Source organism: Zootoca vivipara, chromosome 16 (genome assembly GCF_963506605.1).
Source record: "Zootoca vivipara chromosome 16, rZooViv1.1, whole genome shotgun sequence".
In the NCBI taxonomy this organism is placed as follows: domain Eukaryota; kingdom Metazoa; phylum Chordata; class Lepidosauria; order Squamata; family Lacertidae; genus Zootoca; species Zootoca vivipara.
The window spans coordinates 8,547,831-8,572,879 of NC_083291.1; the positions used below are offsets into that span (position 1 = coordinate 8,547,831).

At 43.7% G+C, this 25,049-nt stretch overlaps 1 protein-coding gene across 4 annotated transcripts in view; it reads right to left on the bottom strand.

The window, feature by feature from the left end:
- Window positions 1–700: 700 nt before the first annotated feature.
- PTPRD (protein tyrosine phosphatase receptor type D) overlaps window positions 701–25,049 on the bottom strand; it is a 376,490-nt gene continuing 352,141 nt past the window's right edge. For all 4 annotated transcript variants that reach the window (XM_035140530.2, XM_060268732.1, XM_035140525.2 and 1 more), the window contains 6 exons: window positions 24,390–24,568; window positions 22,360–22,486; window positions 19,012–19,137; window positions 8,156–8,310; window positions 6,984–7,119; window positions 701–1,262 (listed from right to left, as the gene is read on the bottom strand). In XM_035140530.2, the coding sequence (XP_034996421.2) occupies window positions 1,194–1,262; window positions 6,984–7,119; window positions 8,156–8,310; window positions 19,012–19,137; window positions 22,360–22,486; window positions 24,390–24,568 (792 nt within the window). In that variant the 3' untranslated portion in view covers window positions 701–1,193. The remainder of the gene's footprint in view (window positions 1,263–6,983; window positions 7,120–8,155; window positions 8,311–19,011; window positions 19,138–22,359; window positions 22,487–24,389; window positions 24,569–25,049) is intronic.

The window sequence follows — 25,049 nt, forward strand, 5'->3', positions numbered from 1 at the left end:
TTGTATGGACTAAATGTAGCATTTTGGATTCCCCTCCCTTCCTCCACTGCTTCAATGAATCCAAGTCATGGAAGAACTGATATGCGATATATGCATTTCTGTCTATCTATCTACGTGCATAATTGTAGATTGATAGAGAGACAATAATAGAGATATACATATATTTATAGATATAAAGAGAAAGGTGTGTGTGTGTGTGTGTGTGTGTGTGTGTGTGTTAATAGCAGCTTTATACTTTGCGCTTCCCTGTTGATTCCAAAAGAAACAAAAAACAAAACCTTCCATATGTATATTAACTGATTTATATTTCATATTGTTTTTAATAATAATAATAAATCAAAATGTAAAAGCAATTATCTAAATGAGAATGTGGTCCTGGAGATAAATATAGGGCTGCACAAAAATGTGCAAATTTTCAAATTATTTAACATTTCTACAGCGAGATATTACAGGTAACAGTTCTACAGCGTAAAAAAATCTACAATTCTGAAACAAACAAACAAAATGAACGGTTATGCAACTTTTTTTCCTCCAAATTCACTTCATTGAATGATAAACCTTTGTTTAAAAAAAAGAAAAGGAAAAGAGTTTACACAGTTAAAAATGAAGCACAGGTCAGCAGTATCTTTACAATACTAAAAAACTAAATCAAGGACTTTCTTTTTAAACATTCGCCCTTTCCCCTCCCACCCCCCCCCAAAGTGTTATTCATGAGCAATATGGTAGGAAGGGGAGATGTTGAAGCAAAAGAGTTTGTCTTTTTTCAGAGCAGCCAGGTACTGGCCCTTTGACAAACATCTCGCACTGAATTGCAGGACTCCCAAGTTCCACGTTGTTAACTATCATGCAATCCTGAACAAGATGATGGTTCTTTGCAGAATTTGCTCTTCCCTTTAACTTCAACCAAAGCCGAATCCTTGAGGTCTCTGTAAAATGAAATCCTTCAGATGCCTCAATCAGTCTGGATTCTTTTTATTATGTTTCTGGATAAGGTTTATTGAACTGTGAATTTGTTGGTCCACCTGGAACAGTTTCCTGTTTGTTTGTTTGTTTTCCTTTTAATATTTCCCCACTAATTGGTCTTTAGTTAGGAGTTAAGAAGTACTTCTCAAGCACACGGTATGGCTCAGAAGAGGCTCTCTGGATCTTAAAGGGCCTGCAGTTAAAAATCCAGGATGGTCGGGGATTTTGTTTTACGTTGCATAGTGATCAAAGCTGCCCAGGTATTCTAGTGCGGCTCGATAGCAGAACTGATATTGATCCTTGGGGGAGAAAGAGAGAAAGAGAAGTTAAGAGAAATCCTTTTGCTGCTTTCTGGTTATAACACCGCCAATTTCTTACCCGTGAATGGTTAGCAGAACTGGAGACGGTTGTGAGACATGCTGCTCTCCCTTCTGGGGAGAAGTTCTTTGCTCCTTTATCTTGCCAGCTTTAACCATTGCTTCATGTAACTTCTACACATATATTAACCGGAACACCTACACCTTATCCAGGTTTTGGCACCAGTTGTGCTTCCCTAGCAAACCTGGGGTTCTTGGCATGTGTACCTGTACAATAATATTGCTACAATTTCTGATGCGGCTTGTATGGATAAGAGAAAATAAGCAAAACACCAGGAAGCTCAACAAGAACTTTTGTTTCCTGCAAATAAAAGATTGGTTGGAGGATAGATGGCGGCTAACAGATTGAGGTTGAATCCTGACAAGACAGAAGTACTGTTTTTTTGGGGACAGGAGGCGGGCAGGTGTGGATGACTCCCTGGTCCTCAGTGGGGTAACTGTGCCCCTGAAGGACCAGGTGCGCAGCCTGGGAGTCATTTTGGACTCACAGCTGTCCATGGAGGCGCAGGTCAATTCTGTGTCCAGGGCGGCTATCTACCAGCTCCATCTGGTACGCAGGCTGAGACCCTACCTGCCTGCAGACTGTCTCGCCAGAGTGGTGCATGCTCTGGTTATCTCCTGCTTGGACTACTGCAATGCGCTCTACGTGGGGCTACCTTTGAAGGTGATCCGGAAACTGCAATTAATCCAGAATGCGGCAGCTAGACTAGTGACTGGGAGCAGCCGCCAAGACCACATAACACTGGTCTTGAAAGACCTGCATTGGCTCCCAGTACGTTTCTGAGCACAATTCAAAGTGTTGGTACTGACCTTTAAAGCTCTAAATGGCCTCGGTCCTGTATACCTGAAGGAGTGTCTCCACCCCCACCATTCAGCCCGGACACTGAGATCCAGCGCCGAGGGCCTTCTGGTGGTTCCCTCATTGCGAGAATCAGACAGAGGGCCTTCTCGGTAGTGGCACCCGCCCTGTGGAAGGCCCTCCCAGCAGATGTCAAGGCAATAAGCAACTATTTTACTTTTAGAAGACAACTGAAGGCGGCCCTGTTTAGGGAAGTTTTTAATGTTTGATGCTGTACTATTTTAAATATTCGGTTGGAAGCCACCCAGAGTGGCTGGGGAAACCCAGCCAGATGGGTGGGGTATAAATAATAATAATAATAATAATAATAATAATAATAATAATAATTCAGATATCTTACTGTGTTTAGTTCCAAGCCTGTATGGCTTTGCCAGAGAGGTCTTGGTAATTCTGGGTTCTTTGCAACAGGCTGGTGGCATGTGAGATCAGATGACCCTCTCTCCTGTGGACCCTGGACTTTTGAATTCCTTGCTTTCAGATGTCGAACTAGCCCCAATTTCGGGCATATCCAGAAGATATGGAGAGGCGCAGCTTTCTGCCCAGGCTTTCAGAAATACGGTGACTGCTCACTCTACTGTTACTGATTTTACTGGTTGTGCTGTCATTGTAGTTGTATGATATGATATTACTTTATGATTATGTAATCCACCCAGGGTATTTTAGTGAAGGGAGGGCAATAAGTGCACTTAATAAATGGCTACTGTTTCCTAAATCATTTATTGCTGCTTAAGTGCTTAGAAGAAACCCCATGTACCAGTTTCTGTTCCCATGGTAGTGGGGAGCAATATCCTGGTGCACCAAGAGCAGGCATAGGCAACTTTTGGCTCTTCAGATGTTTTGGAACTACAACTCCCATGATCCGTAGCCAACAGGGCCAGTGGTCAGGGATCATGGGAGTTGTAGTTCCAAAACATATGGAGAGCGAAGGTTGCCTATGCCTGACCAAGAGAAATTCTTGGAATGTAAGTTTCTCCAAAAAATAAATAAAAATTAAAAAATTAAAAAAATTCCGCAGTAACAAAGGTTTAAAGCAGGCATAGGCAAACTCGGCCCTCCAGATGTTTTGGGACTACAACTCCCACCATCCCTGACCAATGGGTCTGTTAACTAGGGATGATGGGAGTTGTAGTCCCAAAACATCTGGAGGGCCAGGTTTGCCTATGCCTGGTTTAAAGAGTATTAGCAATAATTTCTTGCACACTGTAATACCAGGACTGCTTTGCTATGGGGTTAATATATCCATGTTGCTTTGGAAAATGTGCAAATCAGGCCTAAGGTCTGTCTTAAATGGTGTTGTATTTTATTCCAAAGCTTGCTAGGAGCTGTGCTGAATGTTGTGGTACATAACTGTTCCACAAGTTTTTATATATGAAGGTCAAAGTACATCCATGATGAGGCAAAAGAAGACGAATTCTCAGTTTAAGAGAAGGAACGTCAAATCATCCAAAATGCAAACTTGCAAATTTTATTTTATATGTGAGTGTAAGTATTTGTTTCTAGGAACTAATGGGACATAAAGACATTTTTCATCTGCAATAATACTAGTAATAGAAAATAAATGGATTTTACTCTTGAGTTTTGTCTGAGTTATTAGGATCAGTGAGAGGGGAAATGGCCCAATTCCATTCTAAATAACTTTGTTTTAAAAGTTGTTAAAACTGTAGTGTTGGACTACAAGCCTGCAGTCAAAGATTTAGGAGCTATGTCCTAATCATTGTTTAAAACCCAGCACCCTGTGCTTACACCTGGCCTACAGACTCCCAAATCCATCCATTCTGAACTCCCAAATCCATCCATTCTGTCAGAGCTCCTCTCGTCCCTGGGAATGTAATGGGGCCCTTTATATGTCTAGCTGTCTTTTGTCAACAACAAATTGCTGCTTTAAGCCATTTGCACATGCGGACTGTAGGCACCCTATACAGTGGTACCTCGACTTATGAACGACTCGACAACTGAATTTTTCGACTTACGAATGGGGCAAATGGACGCACGCTTACGAATTTCTTGACATCCGAATGGAAACCGCGGCGGTTTTAGATAGGGATTTTTCGACTTAACGAATTTTTAGTTGGGGTTGCTTCGACTTGCGAATTTTTTCCGTTTCCGATGCATTCCTATGTGAAATTGCGTTTCCAATGGCGCTTTTCGACTTACGAATTTTTCGACCTACGATGGTGCCTTCCGAACGGATTAAATTCATAAGTCGAGGCACCACTGTATATCGAAATGAGAAAACCAGTGATATTTTAGGGAGCAGGCTAGCAGGCAGGGTCCATGACTTACATCATAGGAGCCTACACAACACAAACACTGTTGCAAATGTATGTAGGTTTTATTTTATTTGTTTTTTTATCTTATATTTTGGAAATGTACATCCAGGTTTTTTTCCTTTAATTTTTTGGGAGGCCTCCAAGAGAGTGGGGCCCTAAGCTATAGCTTGTTTAGCTTAGACGTAAATCTGGCACTGTGTGCTTGCCCAAACTGTAGTTTACTGTGTTTGCAGCTGTTTGCATTCCCAGTTAATCTGCGCAGACCTCAAACAGCACCAACCTCAATGCTTTTGCCCCGTAAAATTGGGTTTTACCAGATTTCCTTCCCATCCTCTTTCTAAGAACTGTCCTTCAAAGTGCATCTTTTTCCACAACCCTCTTCCTCCATCCCCTTTCCCAGGATGGGCAGGCTCCTCTTTCCACCCAAGGTTATACTTGTGGGGCTCTGTCCAGCAATCTTATTTTCAGTGCTAGAGCTGAACCCTGAGAACATATACACTCTCTCCCCCCCCACAAACAGAGTGTCTTCTAGGTTCCTCCTCTCACTCCCTCTTTTCCAGCTCCAGTTCCAGGGTCAAATGAGTTCTCCTGAAGAAAGGCAATAGCTGCTTGGCAGGACTTTTGATTGTCCATTCCATTCTTTCTCTCTTTCTGTGGCTGAGAAAGGGAGAGGAGCCAGCAATGGCTTTTTATAAGGGGGCCGAATAAATGGGGAGGCTTCTGGGAGAGCAGTAAGAGAATATCAAGAGGATGTTTTTTATTTAATTTTTTAAAACTCTCTCTCTTTCTCACACACAGAAAAACAACCAACAATCTTCTCTTTTGCTACTACTACCAGTCACTAGACTGCAAGGAAATGCATTTTCAGCTGGATGAATGGGTCTCTGCAATGGATGTCGTGTGTGTGTGTGTGTGTGTGTGTGTGTGTATGTGTGCGCACCTTTTGTGTTTTTAACTTCTTTTGCTATTTTTACTATGCATCACCTTGAGATCCTTGTGTGGAAAGCAATTCATTCCTACTAATTCATTAAATTTATTAGGCTTTTCTGCCATGGCAACTAAAAGTGACTTACAAAATGTTAAGAAAAACAAACAAACACATGCATACATTAAAACCAGCAAAAAAGGGGGGGATCCTACTAGATTAAAACAGCTCACCCATGAAAAAACACCTTGAATAGTTATAACCAAAGGCTTGATTAAAAGGAATATTTTTGCCTGGCACCTGATGAGCCTTCCTGGGGAGAGCATTCCACAAGGTATAACACATCTTTCTCCCCACTGCACTTCCTGCCTGATGCCCCACTGTTTGTGGCAAAGCTTCACTCTGCCACAAACAACATTCAGTTCAATGAAAATTAAGGGATATCCTAGGGCTTGCTGATCGGAAGGTCGGTAGTTAAAATCCCCGCGACGGGGTGAGCTCCCGTTGCTTGGTCCCAGCTCCTGCCAACCTAGCAGTTCGAAAGCACGTCAAAGTGCAGGTAGATAAATAGGTACCACTCCAGTGGGAAGGTAAATGGCGTTTCCGTGTGCTGCTCTGGTTTCGCCAGAAGCGGCTTAGTCATGCTGGCCACATGACCAAGAAAAACTGTCTGCGGACAAACACCAGCTCCCTCAGCCAGTAAAGCAAGATGAACTCCGCAACCCCAGAGTTTTGACCATTATTCTATAGCTACCAATGTGTGTATGTATCATAGAATCAGAGAACTGTAGAGTTGGAAGGGACCACAAGGGTCATCTAGTCCAACCCCTTGCAATGCAGGAATCTTTTGCCCAAAGTGGGGCTCAAACACACAACCTTGATTTATCCCAGACCCCCTATACAGTGGTACCTTGGTTTATGAACTTAATCTCTTCCGGAAGTCTGTTCTTAAACCAAGGTGTGCTTTCCCATAGCAGCGGGGGAATCAGTTTGCAAATGGAACGCACTCAACAGGAAGCGGAACATGTTGGTCAAAGTTGACCAACCAAAACACCTACTTCCGGGTATACAGTGTTCTTAATACAAGTTGTTCATAAACTAAGCTGTTCTTAAACCAAGGTACCACTGGATAGATAGATAGATAGATAGATAGATAGATAGATAGAGTACAGGTGAAACTCGGAAAATTAGAATATCGTCGAAAAGTGCATTTATTTCAGTAATGCAACTTATTATTTTTTATTTTTATTTTAAGTTTTACAAATGCTTTCTTTTGGAAATTCCATAGTAATAAAACAAAAATAAACAAAATAAACAAAAATAAACATCGCTATTACATTTCATTAATTATATTCCATTTATAATTGACGCGCCTAACGACAAATAATTACAATTACAACAAATAAAGGCTTGACATATCTTGCTTTGCATGTCATGCATCTATCTCATATATTGGTTTCACCTTTTAAGTTGCATTACTGAAATAAATGCACTTTTCGACGATGTTCTAATTTTCCAAGTTTCACCTGTAGCTAGCTAGCTAGCTAGCTAGCTATAGAATAAGTGGAAGAATGACAAGTTATTCTTACCTCTGTCTGTACCATGGCTGGCCGTTGCGTCCTTAACATTTTGACAGTCTGGAAGATATCTACAACACCTTCGTATCTCATTCTTTCCAACACAATGCTCAGGGTTATGAACACTCCGGTCCTTCCAACACCAGCACTGAAGAAGGAAAAAAGGAAAGTGAATAATTTGGCTGACTGCTGAGCTGCAGAAACGGTATGTCATATGTGCAGACAAACCTTCGATGCTCCATAAATATCTTTACACGGCAGCTGTAGATTGCAAGGGGATCATTATTTGACAAGCTGAAATGTATTTGGAAATGAAGTGTTGGATATAGCGGAATGATTTGAAGGGATTCTTAGTTTTTAACCAAATACAGAAGGGCCATTAGAAATAGAAACCACAACACTTATAAATGTTTGTTCCAAACGTGTTCTTTCCAACAACAACAACAACAAAAGCAAGCTTGTTAGTCCAACTGCAATAGCGGGATAAAACTATTTTCATTAACATGGCAAAGTCCAAAGAATCAATGCAATAAAGGATTGGGATCATCTGGTTAAAATATTTGTTATGGGTTGCAGACCACAAGTTTATGCCACAGAGAAACAGCCCTTTCCTGGCTGCCAAATTGGGGGAATGGCCTGGCTGCTGTAGAAAATTGTAATGATGGCTGATGAAACTAGCGTATAACGACTGAAACACATAGGGATAAATTGAGAAATGGAAGCTCCTTCTACTTCATTTTTCTTGTACAATCTAGGAAAGCATTTGGTATACATAAAAATCTCCGGGATGGATTTTATTGCAGGAGGGGGCAATCTTATTATGAAAAGCAGCTCAGTATGATTATCGGTCCCATATTGTAGATGATGATGGTGATGATATTCATTCATTCATTCATTCATTCATTCATTCATTAATTCCCTGCTCATTTGGCTTGGTTTCCCCAGCCACTCTGGGCGGCTCCCAATAGAATATTAAAAACACGATAAAAACATCAAACATTAAAAACTTCCCCAAACAGATAGGAGAATGGGGTGACATTTGAACTTAGGACCTCCTGGATCACAGCACTATACAACTTCCACTCTCATTTGTTTCCACACACCCCACCCCAAATTACCATTCTGTCAAATCATTTCATCAGTTTTCATCTCATCAATGGCATCTGAGGGTGATTATTACTTACCTACAGTGAACCGAGATTGGCCCATCTTGCCCAAACTGCTCTTTTGTTTTATGAACTTGGCCTATGAAATCAATAAACCCTTCTCCTGACTTTGGCACTCCTTGTTCAGGCCAATCAGTGAACTGGAACTGCCTCACCGTCCGAGACTGGCCGTCCTTGAATGAAATATACACATATAGGATAAGCAACACAGTAAGGCAGAAAACAAGGTATTTTTTTTGGGGGGGGGGCAAACCAGCGAAGGGAAAAATACTGTAACCCACAATGAGCAAAAGGAGTGAAGACACTTCTGAGACAATGCTGACGAGGCTCGTGTTTCCCTTGTCGTTTTGCACTTGGTAAAACCACACTGAGATAAGAATGCAATTTCATTGACCACAGTGATGCTCAAATTGCTCCCTGCATTGGAAAGGATGTTCTCTGACATTTAAATCCTGGAAAAACAGGGTCTTGAAGGGACAAGGAAACTGTGAGCTAGTTAAGTGGGAATTTCCCTTCTTTCTGGTGCAATGGAAGGCACTGCAGTGCCAACAAAATCCAAATTCTCTTTATAGCTAACTAAACGTCTCTGGCTTGGCTACTAGGCTCTTCTTCCTTAGCACTCTTTCAAATGTGTCTCTCTCTTTCCGTAGGAATGCCATCTGTAAAGCTGCATCTTTTGCAAAGGGTGACTGGAAAGTGCTCATTCATGTCTTCTAATCCCAACCAGTACCGGGTTGTGCTTGGGCCACCAGGTCCCGTCCCCACCTCAGTGTGGTGTGGCGTAGGTGTCCTGCGTCCCACTGAGGGTGACCCGGCCACACCATTTGCCAGGTGGCCAATCAGGGCACTGTGGGGGTGTGGCTAGGGCCAATTTAAACTGCGGTACAACTTTGGAAGCTTCTCTTTCAGCCTCACGCCGCGGATCTCCCGCCCTCCCACCCTCTTTTAGGTAGGGTCGCTGGCCTTGCTATGGACTTCGGTTGGTCGCCATTGAGGGGCCTGGTAGGACTTTTTCCACTTGGCAAATTGGCACCAGCCACTTGGCTTTCGCCTACCTCGTAGCAATTGTCACAATTTTGTAAGGTTTGGTGGTTAGGCATTGGAATAGCGATGTGGCCATCACCTGCCCCTCCATGCGTAAGGGTATTCCGTTAAAGGAATCCGGGGGTGTGGATCTCGTCCTAAGCCCGGGGAGGGGCTAGGGCCATGCCACGACCCCAGTGGGAACCCAGCGGGGCTTGAGTCGATCCACATCGGCGGAGCTCCCCCTACGGGTGGTTTACCCTTCCAGACTCCCTGCAAGGCGGGCAGGAGTCCAATATAGTCTGTTGATGCCAATGTCTAAGCCAATACCGCTCACATCCTTTAACCAATAAAGTTGTGGCCTAAATTTTGCCCATAACATTAACCTAAAATCTGTGACCTTGTGTCTTTATTCTCCTGGGGGGTGGCTTGGGGGTCTTGAAGCGCAAGTGCTCATTTATGTATTCTAATATCTACTAGTAAGTTGCTGGCCTATCTGGGTAGTAGCTAGCTGCCCTTCAAGCATAATGCATAGGACATGGAAATGGTGATGGAGCCAGTCTAAACCTCCATAGTATACACACCCCAAACTGTATGGCCCATGGCAAATTTGCAGAATGTGCCACTGTAGCTTCTTATTTTGCTCAGAAGCAAATGAAGAAACAAGAACGAACAAAACCTACTCTGTACATTGCGCGTGCACGCACACACACACACTGACTCACTGTCTCACTGTGTAAACTCAGGTCATTCAAGATAGTCTTGTGAATAAGCCCAAAAAAATTTCAGTGGTACCTCGGTTTAAGTACTCAATTGGTTCCGGGGAGCCATTTGCTCCCCGAAAAGTACTTAAGCCGAGTGGTGCTTCCACGCACATGCAAAGTGCCACTAGAGCGCTTCTGCGCATGCGCGGACCGCACAGATTGCTTCTGCACATGCGTGCTCCGTAGAACCTAGAAGTAAACACTTCCGGGTCTGCGGAGTACTCAAACCGAAAGTACTCAAACCGCAGCGGACGTAAACCGAGGTATGTCTGTACAAGCACACACAATGTTTGAGTCCTGCTACCCACACATACATAAGGTAATCATTTGATATATGTTGACAGCCTAAGAGTTAAACACAAAGAACCATCAACACTATGCTTCCAGTTTACTAAAGTTTAACTATCTGGTTGTTTGAAGGTGAGCTTTGCCTTTGTAACTGAAATGGTAAATCAAGAATTGAGTTCATGATGGTGCATTTTATGACATGGGCTGATTAAGACTGCCTTACATTTTTCACCCCCTAACCATGCCCACAACTGCAGTAGTTTTGGGTCTTCGTCTTCATTTCAGTGACCCAGAGATAAAATGTGCCAGAACCAATTTCACACCAAAATTAAGACACCCAGCTCTATGATTTCTGAAATTATCATTGGGGAGGGGGGAGGCATTATTTTTTATTAGTATTAGTTCAATTTTATACCACCCTTTCTCCAAAGTTCTCAGAGCGGTTTACAACATTAAGAACATAATTTATGCAGCTTAATCATAAAAACATAACACACAGCATAATAATACACAACATAATAGTAAAATAATCATAATTATAGCCCCCCTCCCATTTAACAGGCCATCAATTATTTAATGACCAAAGACCTGGGTAAAGAGGAATGTTTTCACCCGGCACAAAAAGACATGTAATGACGGCACCAGACGAGCCTCTCTGGGCTAGTGGTTATTGCAAGTGCTGCAAGAGAATGAACTATTTTGCGCAGGGGCCATGTTAACCTTCTCTGTATTGTTCCAGTTTTAGTATATGTGCTGCTGTCAAAAAAGGTTATTTATGTATGCCACTACTGTGGTCGGTGTTTTGTTAGCCCCAAAACGAGTGAGGTCCCAACTAAAGAAGAATGGCAACTTAAACTGATGGAATGTGTGCAGCTTGCAGACCTAACATATACAGTGGGACCTTGACTTACGAGCTCCTCGACATCTGACGTTTTCGACTTACGAAAGGGAAAAGTGGCCGCGCGCTTACGATTTTTCCGACATCCGAACGGAAAACCCGTTCGCGGCTAGATGCGGTTTCCTCGACTTACGAATTTTTCTGTTTCCAATGCATTCCTATGGGAAACCGCTTTTCCTATGGGAAACTCGACTTACGAAGTTTTCGACCTACGAGTGTGCATTCAGAATGGATTAAATTTGTAAGTCGAGGTCCCACTGTAGAATAAAAGAACAGGGAGAACATATGTTTAAAGAAGGTTGGAAAATGTTTATTGGATATATGGGGGAAATTGTGTACACTTGAAAACATTGGCAGCATTCAGATAAATTCAACGGTGTAAATAAGTTTTGATGGATGTAATAATGGAATGCTGATTGGTTTAGTTTATGTAAAATATGCAGGGATTTATGTTATGCAAAATGAGCCATGGGAAGAGAAGAAAGGAAATCATTGATATTTTAAGGCTGTCTAAATGAATATTCTAAAATGTAAAACAGAAAATTTAATAAAAATTATAGAAAACAAAGAGAATAAACTGTTTTGCATCTAGCACAAAACTCTTGCAGGCCTCAGTGCACATCACTGAAGGACCTGATCACAATTGTTGCGCTTGCTCGTTTTCGCACGTTGTCAATTTGTGTATGCTGCGACATTGAATAGAAGTGACACAAATTGAGCTATTGCTGCTAACCTTCATGCCTTCCGGATACCTCAGACTTCCTGAAAGTCTCTACTTTCCCGCCATGGTAAGAGAAACACAGCAGATGCCATGTCACTGTGCCTGTGAGCTATAACTGTACAGGAGAGCAGGAGACGGGAAGCTATTGCCAGATGCCAATCCCTTAAAACGGCACTTTTTTTGCAGAATGAAACCAATGAATAACCTCAATGATTATGGGAATTCTGTTACAGCAGCTTGGAAGCCGGAGGCAAGGGGTGGGGGTGGGGAATAATTATACCCCAACCAAAGCATTCAGCTATGATTGCTTTGACATGGAGGTGAATATAGGTTTCTTAAAATAATAAACCCAAACAAAATGATAACTTAGTTGATGCTATTCCTCGAGTAGGCTTTCGTTTTCTGTCCAATTCCACAGTACATCCTACAGCAATGATGTATGCAGGAGGAGGAGGTGTTGACAATCACCGAAATCAGCAATGCCCAATGAAAAATTATAGGCTTGGTTTACCCTGACGCAGACCTATAACACATCTTGTTCATCTTAAATATTTTAAATAGCAGAGACTTCTCTTTTGCCTGATTAAAGCACTCGGTGGCTAAGTAGTACAGTCATGTGGATAATTGTGAAAAGACACCGGAGCTACAGTGTTATTCAGTTTGTAGCATTCTGATGAGATGTTCTTGAACCAAGGAGTGCTTTTGCTTCGTTAAAAGTGCCTTTTACTTAAGAGGAAATAGCAGCAATTCACTTGAAGCGGACATGCAGCAAAGCTTGTGAAACCTGCAATGCCAGCAAGTTACTTCACAAATTGCAATCCTATTCTAACGTCACACTTTCGCTGCAAGCAACTGTGCCAGCAGAAATGTTTAGCGTCACAGGGTACTAATTTTTGTCAACTAAAAAAAGATCAATTGCATATGTCTCTCTTCTCAAGGTGTTTTGCGTTAATAATTTAGTGTCTACTAGTTACAGGTAGGTAGCCGTGTTGGTCTGAGTCGAAACAAAATAAAAAAATTCCTTCAGTAGCACCTTAAAGACCAACTAAGTTTTTATTTTGGTATGAGCTTTCGTGTGCATGCACACTTCGTCAGATACCTAGCTTTTGAGAAATTCCTACTAGCTTTTGAGAAATTCCAGCACTGTTATATCATGAAAGGCCAGAACAAATATCTATAAAAGACATTTCTATCTTGCTTTAATAACTTGCATGTTATTTAAGGCTGACACCAAAAAGACTGTGCGGTGGCAGTAAGCTACCCCAAAACCTGCCTAGAAATCGACTCTGCTCTTAGACTACTGGCATGACGAACAGTCTGTCTTGAAATTTAACGAGATGCTCATTTATGGCAGTCACTAAAGGAATGCCAAGAATATATTAACACCTTTAGATTGTATCCTCTGCAGCTACGAAGGAGTTTAGGCTTTTTAGTTACGTCTTCACTGGTCAGGCAAAGCAACAACAAAATATTGCTATTTTCATTGCACGCAAACACGCACACCTTGGGGCAGCTGTCTGATTAAAACAGTTAATTGAGTCCATTCTCTGTCTAACCCTAAGAACTAGGTGACCATCTGTGTTTCTATCTCTCCATAGATAAAATCAGATGCCTTTGAAAGAGGTTCACAGTGTAGAAAGTGTTTCTCACAGATATCATTGCTATAGAAGTGCCGTGTGCAGCTGCCCCATTTTGTTGACCCTGATCGTTAACACAGGATTCAAGTGCAAAGCAGAAAGTGGGAAGTAATCATGTGACACTTTACACTGTAATTCATACTGGAAGGTAGGAATAGTCCCTTCCGCCGTAGGAGGAGGGCAGATTGTGGCCTCCACGAGCACTCCACGTGAATGGGGAATGGATGCTTCCCCCCCGCCAGCCCATTGGCTTGCTCCCGGTCGTGGCGCTCCCTTGGCGCATCCAATCAGGACGTTCCAATTTAAGCAAGCCCGCGGCCGGGATATGGCCTCTCTTCTCCTGACCGCTAGCTGCTTCGTTTTTCCCGCCCACCCTCCCTTTAGGCAGGGCTGTTTTTTGACATTGCCTTTGAGGGGCCTGGTAGGAATTTGCCCACTTGGCAATTTGGCTCTGGCCTGGTGGTTTTCGCCTACCTCGTAGCAACTCGTCACAACTTTGGTTTTTGGCAGTAGGCATTGGATTATCTCTGAAAGGTTACAGGTGTGGGGGGGAGGTTGCTGCCATCACCTCCCCCAAAATGCCGAAGGGTACTCCCTTAAGGAGTCCGGGGGCATTGCCATGTCCGAAGCCGTGGTAGGTGAGGGCCTAAGGCACGCCCCCTGGCGGTGACCCCAGGGTGAGTTCCTAGTTGATCTGCATTGCAGGGCTCACCCAACGGTGGTTAACCCTTCACAGACTGCCAGCAGAGCGGACTGGAGTTGGATATAGACGGTTAGATCCAATGCCTAAGCCAATACCTCTCTACATCCGTAATCAAGAAAGTTGTGGCCTTCTACGCCCATTAACCTTATGCAATGTGTCCTGTGTCTTTATTTATTCCGGGGTGTGTGGGGGGTGGGGTGATCAGGGCATTGCCACACAAAACACAGAGCTACTTTCACCAATCTAGATTCTTCAGTTATTGTTTACGGCTCGCAACATTACATTGCTGTTGCCATTTTTAATGTGTGCAAAAAAGTAGTGAACACAGACATAATAAGAAGTATTGAGTTTCCTTTTTTCAAGTTGAGAGATGGGAATCCTGTTCCTATAGGTGTGCACAGCCTGACCCTATAGATCTGTGCATATAATGTCATGTGGTACTCACAGGTGATTGCTTTCACAAGTAACTCCTATAGCAACTGCAAAAGCCCTCGGAAATCCACAGTACACAAATGTCTGTTTCCTCTTCATGCTCAGTGTGAGAAACTGAGATACGAAAGCTGGGAGCTAAATGTCACTTTAAACCTAGGTTATGGGCGCAACAATGGAATGCCTAGGTCCGCTTTTTTTTTTTTGTAACAAGAATACAAAGTTGAAAATGAATGAACTGCAGCTAAAATATTATGTTCATTTCCCCCATAGTCTAGTCCTTCCCCTGCCCACCCCCCTAATATTTTTAAGAGGGTCTCTTCTCCAGTTTTCAGAGCATGGGCGTAGGCAGGGGGGCAGGAGGGGGCAGTTGCCCCCCCCCTAGAAGCAAAAAAATTAATGTATTTTACAGACCATAACCAGCACTTTTCCCCTCCAAAAACTGAAGTGGAAAGGGCTTTGCTTTAGCAAGAGCTGCTAAGTCTCCGCTTGCTGGGGGGGGGGGGACACAGCAGTAACAAAAACACATCAAATAAATAAAGGAAAGTGGCTACCAGTAGTTAAGCAGTTAAGACAATGGAGCATATATCCCCAGGCAAGATTCGATAGCTGACCATTTCACCCTATTGTTCTTAAGTGGCAGTTGTTAATGGGCATTCAGGAGCATTAAGAGTTCTATTGGCGATTTAATGAGGGTGCAGACTCAGAGGATTCAATTTGAATAAGGTGGCTCTGCAAGGCTAAAAAGAAGTGAATAAGAAAGGGGGGGGCTGTAGCTTTGACAGACACAGTGATGTTTATAAAAAGCATTGGTGTTCCAGTCTGCCCCTCCTCCTGCATCTGTATACTGTAAATCAGGGGTGGCCACCTCCCAAGAGACTCTGATCTACTCAGAGTTTAAAACTGGGGGTGATCTACCCCCTTTTGGGGGGTTCAGGTCAAAGCTGTTGAGTTTTTTTTTAAAGGAAGGGAAGCCCTGTTTTTTGGGGTTTAGGTCAAACTTGTTGAGCTTCTTTTAGGAGGGAGGCCCATTTTTGTTTAGGGCTTCAGGTCATAGTTCAACTTTTTTGAGGGAGGAGGAAAATTTTGGGTGAGCTTTTTTTAGGGGTGCCAGTGACCTACCAGTGATCTACCACAGACATCCAGTGATCTACTGGTAGATCACAATCTACCTGTTGGACGTGCCTGCTGTAAATCAAGCAGAGAGAAAGCTGCTTACAAGGCTCCTGTACATGCAGAGTTCCAGCATCACAGCGTCACCCAGAGGCACCCACAAATATGAGTTATCCCTCTCTCTATTTCTTCCTTCCTTCCCTCCCTCTTCCATCCTTAATAAAATACGGGGGGAGGCAGATAAGCCCCACATAGAAAGCCCATCAACATGGGGGGATGACTCTTTCAAATACGGTATTTACCAGTAATTGGGGGGGGCACCTAGGCCTCTAGGTGTTAGATGCTATGCCTAGGAGTAGGACAATTCAAGAAAGCAGAACGATGCATATGGTATGGTAATATATCAATAGAATCATAGAATTGTAGTCGGAAGGGACCACAAGGGTCATCTAGTCCAACCCCCTGCAATGCAGGATTTTTTCCCTAAGGTGGGGCTTGAACCATGGTTGAAATATTATGCTGATATGCAGCAACGCCTCGGAGCCGTCGTGGCTGCGGCCATGTCTTGCCTCGCCCTCGCCCGCCCTGCCACCCCCTCTCGCCTGCCCGACCCTCCCGTCCTCTCCAGCCAAGCAGGGTAGCCGCCAACGCTACCAGCCCCAGAAGCACAAGGTGGCCGCTGCTGCCACCGCCACGATGTCATCAGGCCCGTTGGCCCTTTAGTCCCACCCACTTTGTGGCCCCTCCCCTTCTGTGCATTGGCCCCGCCCCTGAACGACCATGGCTTGCCCCCCCCCTAGTTTTGATCCTGGCTACGCCCCTGTTTCAGAGCAAGGTGGTGGCTGATTTTTGTGTCTTTCCCCCTCAATTTTGTGGTTGCCTCTCTTTTTATTCTCTTTTAAACATGGCAGCCATTTTGTGGTATGCCACAACACCACAGCAGCCATGTTTCAACTGGCACCCATGTCACTTCATCAAAATTCCAAATTTCCCAGTGGTCCAAATAGGCTGACAATCCCTATTTTATATATACAATGTGCAGAATTCAACTCAAGGACAGATATTTGCCTTCACAGCTTTATTTTTTTTTTAAAAAAAGAATCAGCTTAAAACTTCTTGGCCAATGTCTGCTGGGACCCACCCCCTGCCCAAAGCCAGAATGGGATGCAAAAGAATTTCCAGCGGTTGGGGTAGGGATTCAGTATCCTGCGCCGTGGTGAACTTCAAGTAACCAAGCCCAAAATGATTTAGGGCTTTAAAGGTCAATGGCAGCACCAAAATACACCACCAACTAGTGCAACTGGCAAATATAGCCGCACTGTGTTGTAATTGCCTGGTGCCTGCCAATATCTGGACGGCTGTATTTTGCAATTTGAAGTTAAAGGCAGGCATGATACTGGTTCAGCCTGAATGCCAGCCGTAAGTCTGTCCCCAGTAGCGTAGGAAGATTGGGGCCGTGGGGACGCGGCGCCCCGGGCAGCGTGATCCCAGGGGCGCCATCGCGGCTGCCTGCCCCGCCCCCAAAATGTGCACCCCACCCCTGCGTGCAGCGTGCCCCGCCCCCAAAATGTGCACCCTACCCCTGTGTGCGGTGTGCCCCGCCCCAAAATGCACACCCCGCCCCTGCACGCGGTGCGCCCCACCCCCAAAACGTGCGGCACGCCGGGGGCCGCACGCCTGCTCTCCGCCACTCTCTGTCCCATTGGTAACAATGGAAGCAAAATAGCATAACTCTGGCTAGAGCAAGTGTGATGACAACTACTATATTAGATTTTGCACTCGAGTTTTGCACTTGAGATTTTGCAACTTGAGCTTCCTATGATTTAAAAGCTGGGTCTAGGAACTCTCCCACGCGGCTGCATCCCCACAGTATATCTTCTTTGAGCCAACTTTTAATAGCAGCAGCAAAAGCAGCAATCCTTTTGAGCTGAGGGAAGGCTCAGAGTTTTAGGAAGCTGAGCTAGAGTTTTTAACGGAGAGACATTTTGTCCCTTGTAAGCGCAACACTCTGTTAGGTTTCTCTAATCAACGTTATTGCCACAGGGCTTCCAAAAATGGAGACGAGTAGGGGGGTTTATCCTGCCATTGAGTGTGAAGTGTTACAAATCACAGCTTGAAAATGGCTTGAGCCAGGCCTATAAAAATGTTTATATACAGTTAATCTTATATCAGCAACGAACCTCCGACTCAGCTGTTCAGATAAGGAATGCAAAATGAAAATTAGCCCGTCAGGGTCACGGCCGTGTAGCTCTTCTCTGCAGACAGATTAGAACGCCGAGGAATAAGCTATGCCAGGAATCAAATTATAATGTGTAAACCTTGTCAAGCTTCCCTTAAGAATGCCATTTGCTCTGCAGTTTTTAAATCACACCACATTAACCTTCCAGCTCACACAACCTAAAGGGCTGCTGCAAAACAACAACATATTTAAAGCCTTAAGTGGAGACAATTCCTTTAAAAAGTATTGGGAGACGGCGGATTGAGTAAGGGAATAGGGGAATAGCATTTTGGTCTTCTGATCAGTTAACTGTGCTCCATTACAAAAAAATCATTGGTTGGATCCAGACTCAGTCTTACTTAAAAGAGACCCACTCAAATCAATAGAACCGGTAATTTATCAATCAATAGAACCAGTAATTTATGTCCATTACTTAAATTTGTTAAGGTGTTGGGAATTGCAGCTCTGTGAGGGGTAAACTACAGTTTCTAGGATTCTTTGGCAGAAAAATGTTTTTTAAATGTATACATAACCAACCAGATCTGCTCTCCTCCTTCTCTTTTTGCACAAAGTGAAATATTTCTTCACTTATATTTTTAAGTAACTTTCATTACAGTTCTTTAGCACCCATTGTTGGCTTGAAAACAGAGTTACCAAGGTGGATATAGATGGAAAATACAACAAGGAGGCCTCTGTTCCCATGGGAAGCTGAAATTCACTGGCAGGTCTCGGACCAAGGCACAGTTTGGTTACTGCGTACATCAGGAAACCAAGCACAAGAGGCAAGTAAACTGTCCTGTCTGTGCAAGGATTACTGGTAGCTCAGTTGTACTATACCCTTCTCCTTCCTCTGTCCCCCTCCCCCCCAAAACTGCTCGGGATGTGGAGAAATCTCTAGAATAAATCAGGGGGAGGACACGGGGGAGGAGGGAAAGTTGCGTTGTGTCCTGAGTGATTACAGTAAGTTAGCACAATGTTGAAAACAACCCTAAGCGCTGGCATGTGGCTGGAGGGGTGGGGGAAGCAAATATGCATCACGTTGAAGTATCAGGCAACTGGACCTAGTTCTGTGGAACTTACCCTGGCATCTGTGACCTTGAACTCCCTTAGGATATACTGCGGCATGTTGTATTCTGCCATGGGATCCACCACAAAGTACTGATACCTGGCTGAGCGCTCTGCTGGCCAATACTGGTGGCATTTTTCCTGCAAGGGGTAAAAATAAGGCAATTCATTTGTTTAGAATTCTATGCCACTCTGCCTTCCAAGGAGGTTGGGAAAAATAACACTTACCGTACTTTCCTGTGTATAAGAGGACGGTTTTTAAAAATTTAAAAAACTGTTAGAAATTGGGGGTCGTCTTATACACGGATAGTGCACTGGGGGACGGACTTGTGATAGGTTTGTATCGCTAGCCTGAGATTGTCAGCAGCTTGTTGACATGTTATTGGTGGCTGCGGCAAGGGCTGTTGATGACTGGGTGTCGCTGTGGCAATAGGGCGGGCTATGGGCGACTTCTGGCGGCGAGGGGACGCACGATAGGTGGCTTTAGCGGCGCATGCGAGTGGCAGCGTACTTCATTGGGTGAGCAATTTCCTTCACCTCCCCCTTAAAAAAGCTCAACAACTATGGGCCATCCTCCCCCCATTTTATTAATTTGAAGTCCCCCAAAATAGAGGGGTTGTTATACACACAAAAAAATGGTAGTTATCGAAGGTCGAACATTTACTGGGAGTTAGCCCCCCTTGAAAACGAGAGGACTTGCTTCTGAATCGACATGCACAGGCTTGCACAGTGAAATGTGCCAGGCAATGGCGGAGGAAGCCTCTTGGGTGCGGAGCCTCGGGGGGTCTGCTTGCCTCCTCCCACACAGCTGCCCTACAGCTGGGGGGGGAGGCAGTGGGCGGACCGTTAGGGGCACACGCCGGAGCCACCGCGTCTCTCCCAGCAGACACGTGTCTCGGGCGCACTGCAGGCCCCACGGTGAGTGCCGCCTGGCATTTTGTCACCCCGCTCATTGGTGACACTCAGGGCGACCCGTCCCTACCGCCCCCTCTTCCTCCGCCACTGGTGCCAGGACAACCAAGCAAAAGCCCACCCTCCCCACTCTCTTCATCCAGCATCTGCTCCCAGTTCTCCCTTGTCCCTCAAAGCTGCCGCTAGTCACAGCTCTGCCATTAATTAACAAGCTCAAGTACTTGAACCGCACCAGCCTATGTATCTTCACTTCTCACCCTCATTCTGCCTTTACCGGGTTTGCTTGAAACGATTCTTTCTAGCTGCTGCCCATTTTGTTCTTCGTGTTCACAGCTCCCTTCCTCTTTTATCTTGTCTCTTCTGATAGCTCCTGAACACCATTGCCCTATGACTGCATTCATCTAAATTCTTTCCCCACTTGTCTCCAAGACTCTTCCCTCCTGATTGTGCTGTACACTAAAACTAACGAATGTATGTGAAGCACCTAGATTTCCCTGCTGCTCCCATCCCAACGTTAACACCCATTAGGGTTAGCTCTTAAGGAGCTAACTTTTTAACAACAACCCCGAAGGCCAGAAATGCAGTGCTTTTGTAAAATGCAAAGAAACTCGTGGGTTGCAAAAGTCTGAAGAGCCCCTAGGATTTTGGGTGTGTCCAAATAACAATGTGCATGTTTTATGAGTGTATCATATTGCTCTTTTTGATAATGGATTCATTTGTCTGGCAAATGTCTGAGGAAGCAACATGATCATCAAATACAGTTTAAGGTTGTGAATCTTCTGCCAGAACTGCAAGAGACAGGAAAATAGGTACTGAGCTTTTTTTATTAAAAAAAAGACTTAAAATTAAATTATTACAAGACTGGCTTAAAAGTTATCATCCATCTATATTTAATATATAATACTGTGTTTGCTTTTCAAATCATCTAGCTAAAAATACATATAGCTTTTCAAATAACAAATCATTGCATCTCTACAGCTAAGTGGCTTGGGATCTTTACTTCACATAACTCTTACATAGTGGATGAAACACCTCTCTCTCTCTCTCTCTCTCTGTGTGTGTGTGTGTGTGTACACACATGCTAAAGTTCTTAGAATTTTATTTAGACAAGAAACTCTTAATTTTAGAGTATTGACACTGATACCAATATAGCAAAACAAAACATTTTGATATAGAACCAAAGTCTTCTGAAAACAAAGCAATGTTCTTTTGAAAAGCACTCGAATATTTCCCAGCCAGTTGCAGAACTACTAATCTTTTCTCCAGCCATGTATAGAAGAGTTAATATTTACACAAATCTTGTAGAGATTTATTAGCATTGCAAAATGATGTGAATTATTTGTTGACTTTCTCAGACCTATAGTTGAAAGAGTTTCCTTTGGATGATCCCTCGGCTACAGATTTTAAATATTTTGGAAAGAGCCAGCTCCTGCCACTTTGTACCAATGACCTAAATTTCAGCCTGGTTGACAGCCTGTTGAATTTCCAGAGCTGGTGGCAACTTGGCCATAACTTTCTGATTCCTTTGACAAAAGAGATCCACCTGGTCTTAACTCATAGAACTAGGAGATGTTGCTGTACTTGAATATTTGTTTTCTATGTTCTGAAAGTGGTAGGATTTTTGAGGGTAGGCATAACAAAAGCAAAGAATCCTTAAATGGCACTCCTAAAATCCCAGCGTCTTGCAGAGAATACTGGGACCTAGTTCTCACAAACATCAGATGTTGAGGTGGTAAACCTTTGTCTGGATTGCACCACTTCTAAGACTGAATGCTCCTTCAATTATTTATTTTCAGTTGACCTGCACACAGAAATGTTCCACCCTAGCCTTTTCCCTGCCATGCCTAGTTTTAGGAATACATGAATGTTCATGGGGAAGCATTCCAGAATGTAAGCCTTCGCCTGCAGACTAAAGAAGTGATGCTGTTAAGACAAAAGACAGGCACCTCATCTGATGTTTGTGAGAACTAAGCCACAGGGGCTTGGACTAGTTGACCCTATGTGTTGACTCAACACTTCAGAACATATCCAACAAGCCCCTCAACTATATTGCAGCTCTCTAGTCATTGGCTAGGTGCTTTTCAAGAGAAGTCACCCTCCATTATAAATTTTTTCATTGAGGAACCCGGAACCCAGAAACAATGTTTAAGAACTACCGCTCTCTATAAACCTTAGCATATATTCTTGACATGATTGGGAGCTACCCAGATCATATGTTGATGTTGTATGTATATGAAGACATGCTAGTTACATACATCCATACGTTTTTATTATGTGTGTCCTTGAGGATTAGCTTCCTTTCCATTATGCCTAGCGAAGACTATTCCCTATATATCAATAATAGTTGGTCCAGTGTAAGTAATTGCTCTTTCGAATCGCTTGCTCTTGCTGCACATCCTATGCCAAACCAATTTTTGACATTGACTGTCTGGAAATGTGCCACATACTTACTCTGCCCATTTCTCGTAGTTTAGTAAGCATGACTACGATGGTTGAATTGTGCTCCCAAAGCATTCTCCAGAAATCTTCTGTTGTTTCTGCCAAAGGTCCCTGTGTAGCGATATAGGCTTTTTGTTGCCTAAGTTTGAAATAGAAGGGCAAACATTTACCAATCCAAGGAAGTCAAAGACTCTCTTGTTGAATATAAACATTCTGCTGAACCATCATCTCTAAGCCATGTACAGATGTAAATTATTGATCGTAAGCACATTAAAAACATATTAAAGATTGTTTAATCAAACGATAGCATTGTTTTGTTTTTTGGAAGTTTGTGGAAGAAATTGCACTGTTAATATTGTGATTTATGGCTTTATCTTATTTAAATTTTAATGCAACTCTAATAGCTCAATTTTGTGAGCTGCAAAAAGCACTTAGGAAACACTTAGTGGTAAAGCTCCATTTTTGCATTCAAGGCTGGCTGTCATACAGTCTATTGAGCTCATGACTTATGGCTCCAAAGCACTTTTTTGTTTTGTTAATGACGCAAAAGTATAGGGAAAAGTTTTGAAGTCGTGAACAAAGGTGGGAATGTGGCAGGCTAGTTCATTTTCTTAAAAGCTGCCAAGAAACATGGCCCCACTTTCCCCTTCTACAAGTAGAAATCTGCTATTCACCCTCAAAGGCTCAGGCCACACATTTAGTATCTGTAAGGTAAAGGTAAAGGGACCCCTGACCATTAGGTCCAGTCGTGAACAACTCTGGGGTTGCGGCGCTCATCTCGCATTATTGGCCGAGGGAGCCGGTGTACAGCTTCCAGGTCATGTGGCCAGCATGACTAAGCTGCTTCTGGCAAACAAGAGCAGCACACGGAAACGCCGTTTACCTTCCCGCTGTAGTGGTACCTATTTATCTACTTGCACTTTGACATGCTTTCGAACTGCAGGAGCTGGGACCGAGCAACAGGAGCTCACCCCGTCACAGGAATTCGAACCGCCGACCTTCTGATCAGCAAGCCCTAGACTCTGTGGTTTAACCCACAGTGCCACCTGCGTCCCGTATCTGTATAGTAGTATCTGTATAGTATCTTAAATAACCAGCTGCTGGAGTCCTACTGTTTGTAACTTTGCTGCATTTCTGTACCATCTGTTTGCTGCTTCACTGCCAGCGTTTGAGAACAGCGAACTGAAACGTCCATATGTTAGTATCTTAACATGTATTATAGGAAAATCAATCTGTTATTGCTGTGACTTCCCATTTTCAGAAGCGGACACATGATAATCAAGTAAAACTCTACATGACAGCAGTTTTAGGGAAAGGCTCTTTCTGTATTTCCCCTTTGTGACAGGGAACCCTTTGCAGTGCCTGCTCCATCTACATTGCTCTGGCAGGGATGGGAGAAGATCTAGGCACAGCATATCTCTTTTCTCCAACAGTATTAGCCTTACTGAAAAGGGAGCAATGCTGAAATGCAACGCACAGAAATACAGACTCTTCCTATGAGAACAGACATTTGACTTTGCTGACTGGTACAGGTAAGGTAAGGTAAAGGGTCAAGGACTCCTAGACGGTTAAGTCCAGTCAAAGGCAACTGTGGGGTTGCGATGCTCACGGCGTCTGTCCACAGGCTGCTTTCTGGGTCATGTTGCCATCATGACTAAACTGCTTCTGGAGCAATGGAACACTGTGACGGAAACCAGAGTGCACAGAAACGCCGTTTACCTTCCCGCCGCAGCAGTACCTATTTATCTACTTGCACTGGCATGCTTTCGAACTGCTAGGTTGGCAGGAGCTGGGACAGAGCAACGGGAGCTTACTTCGTTGCTGGGATTCAAACTGCCGACCTTCCAATCGGCAAGCTCAAGAGGACTACAGAGGCTGCCACAATAGCAAGAAGAAACAGCTGCATAGCACATTGGGTTGTGTCCACCTATGTTAGAGCATACCCACTGAAATTGACCCACTTCTGTCGGTCGATAAAAACTTACAGAATTTGTAAAGAAGAGGGGTTTTTTACCACACAGAAAAACCCTGCCTTTTAGTACCTGTATCCATCGATAAAGCTGGCATTGATATAATCAGACCCTTCTACCCCTCGAATAGGCTGCAAACATATCCTTGTGGATTCATATGGCATAATATTAACAAGGCGATTTTTAAATTTATTACATGGAAGATTGGCACTGATGAATCTTGAAGTGTGAGCTTTAGAGCTGGCTAGCCGCTGTGGAAAGAGAGAAAGAGCATGATTTTTGCAATTGTATTGGACCAAACCTTCTTATACAGATAATTTCCTATCGCTCCTTCACGCGGCACATTTTTAAACTATGGAACATGCTATCGCAAGATGCTGTGGTGTTCCTAACTTGGAAGGCTTTGAAAGGGGGGTTAGAGAAATGAATGGAGAATAAGGAAATGTCAAATGCTACCATCCAATGTGGATATGTACTAGCTTCAGGAGGTATGCTCCCGAGCACCCTTTGCTGGGGTTGGGGAGTGAGAGGGGGCTATTGCAAGCTGTGGGCTTCAAACAGGAATCTGGTTAGCCATTGTGAGAATAGAACGCTGGACTAAACAGGCCTTTGCTCTGATCCTGTAGGGGGCATTCTTATGTCCTTGTCCAATTGTTTGTTGAATCTCACATGCAAGAAATGCATGTTTCCAAACCCTGCTTTAATGCAACGCTAACTCTTTAGAAAACAAAC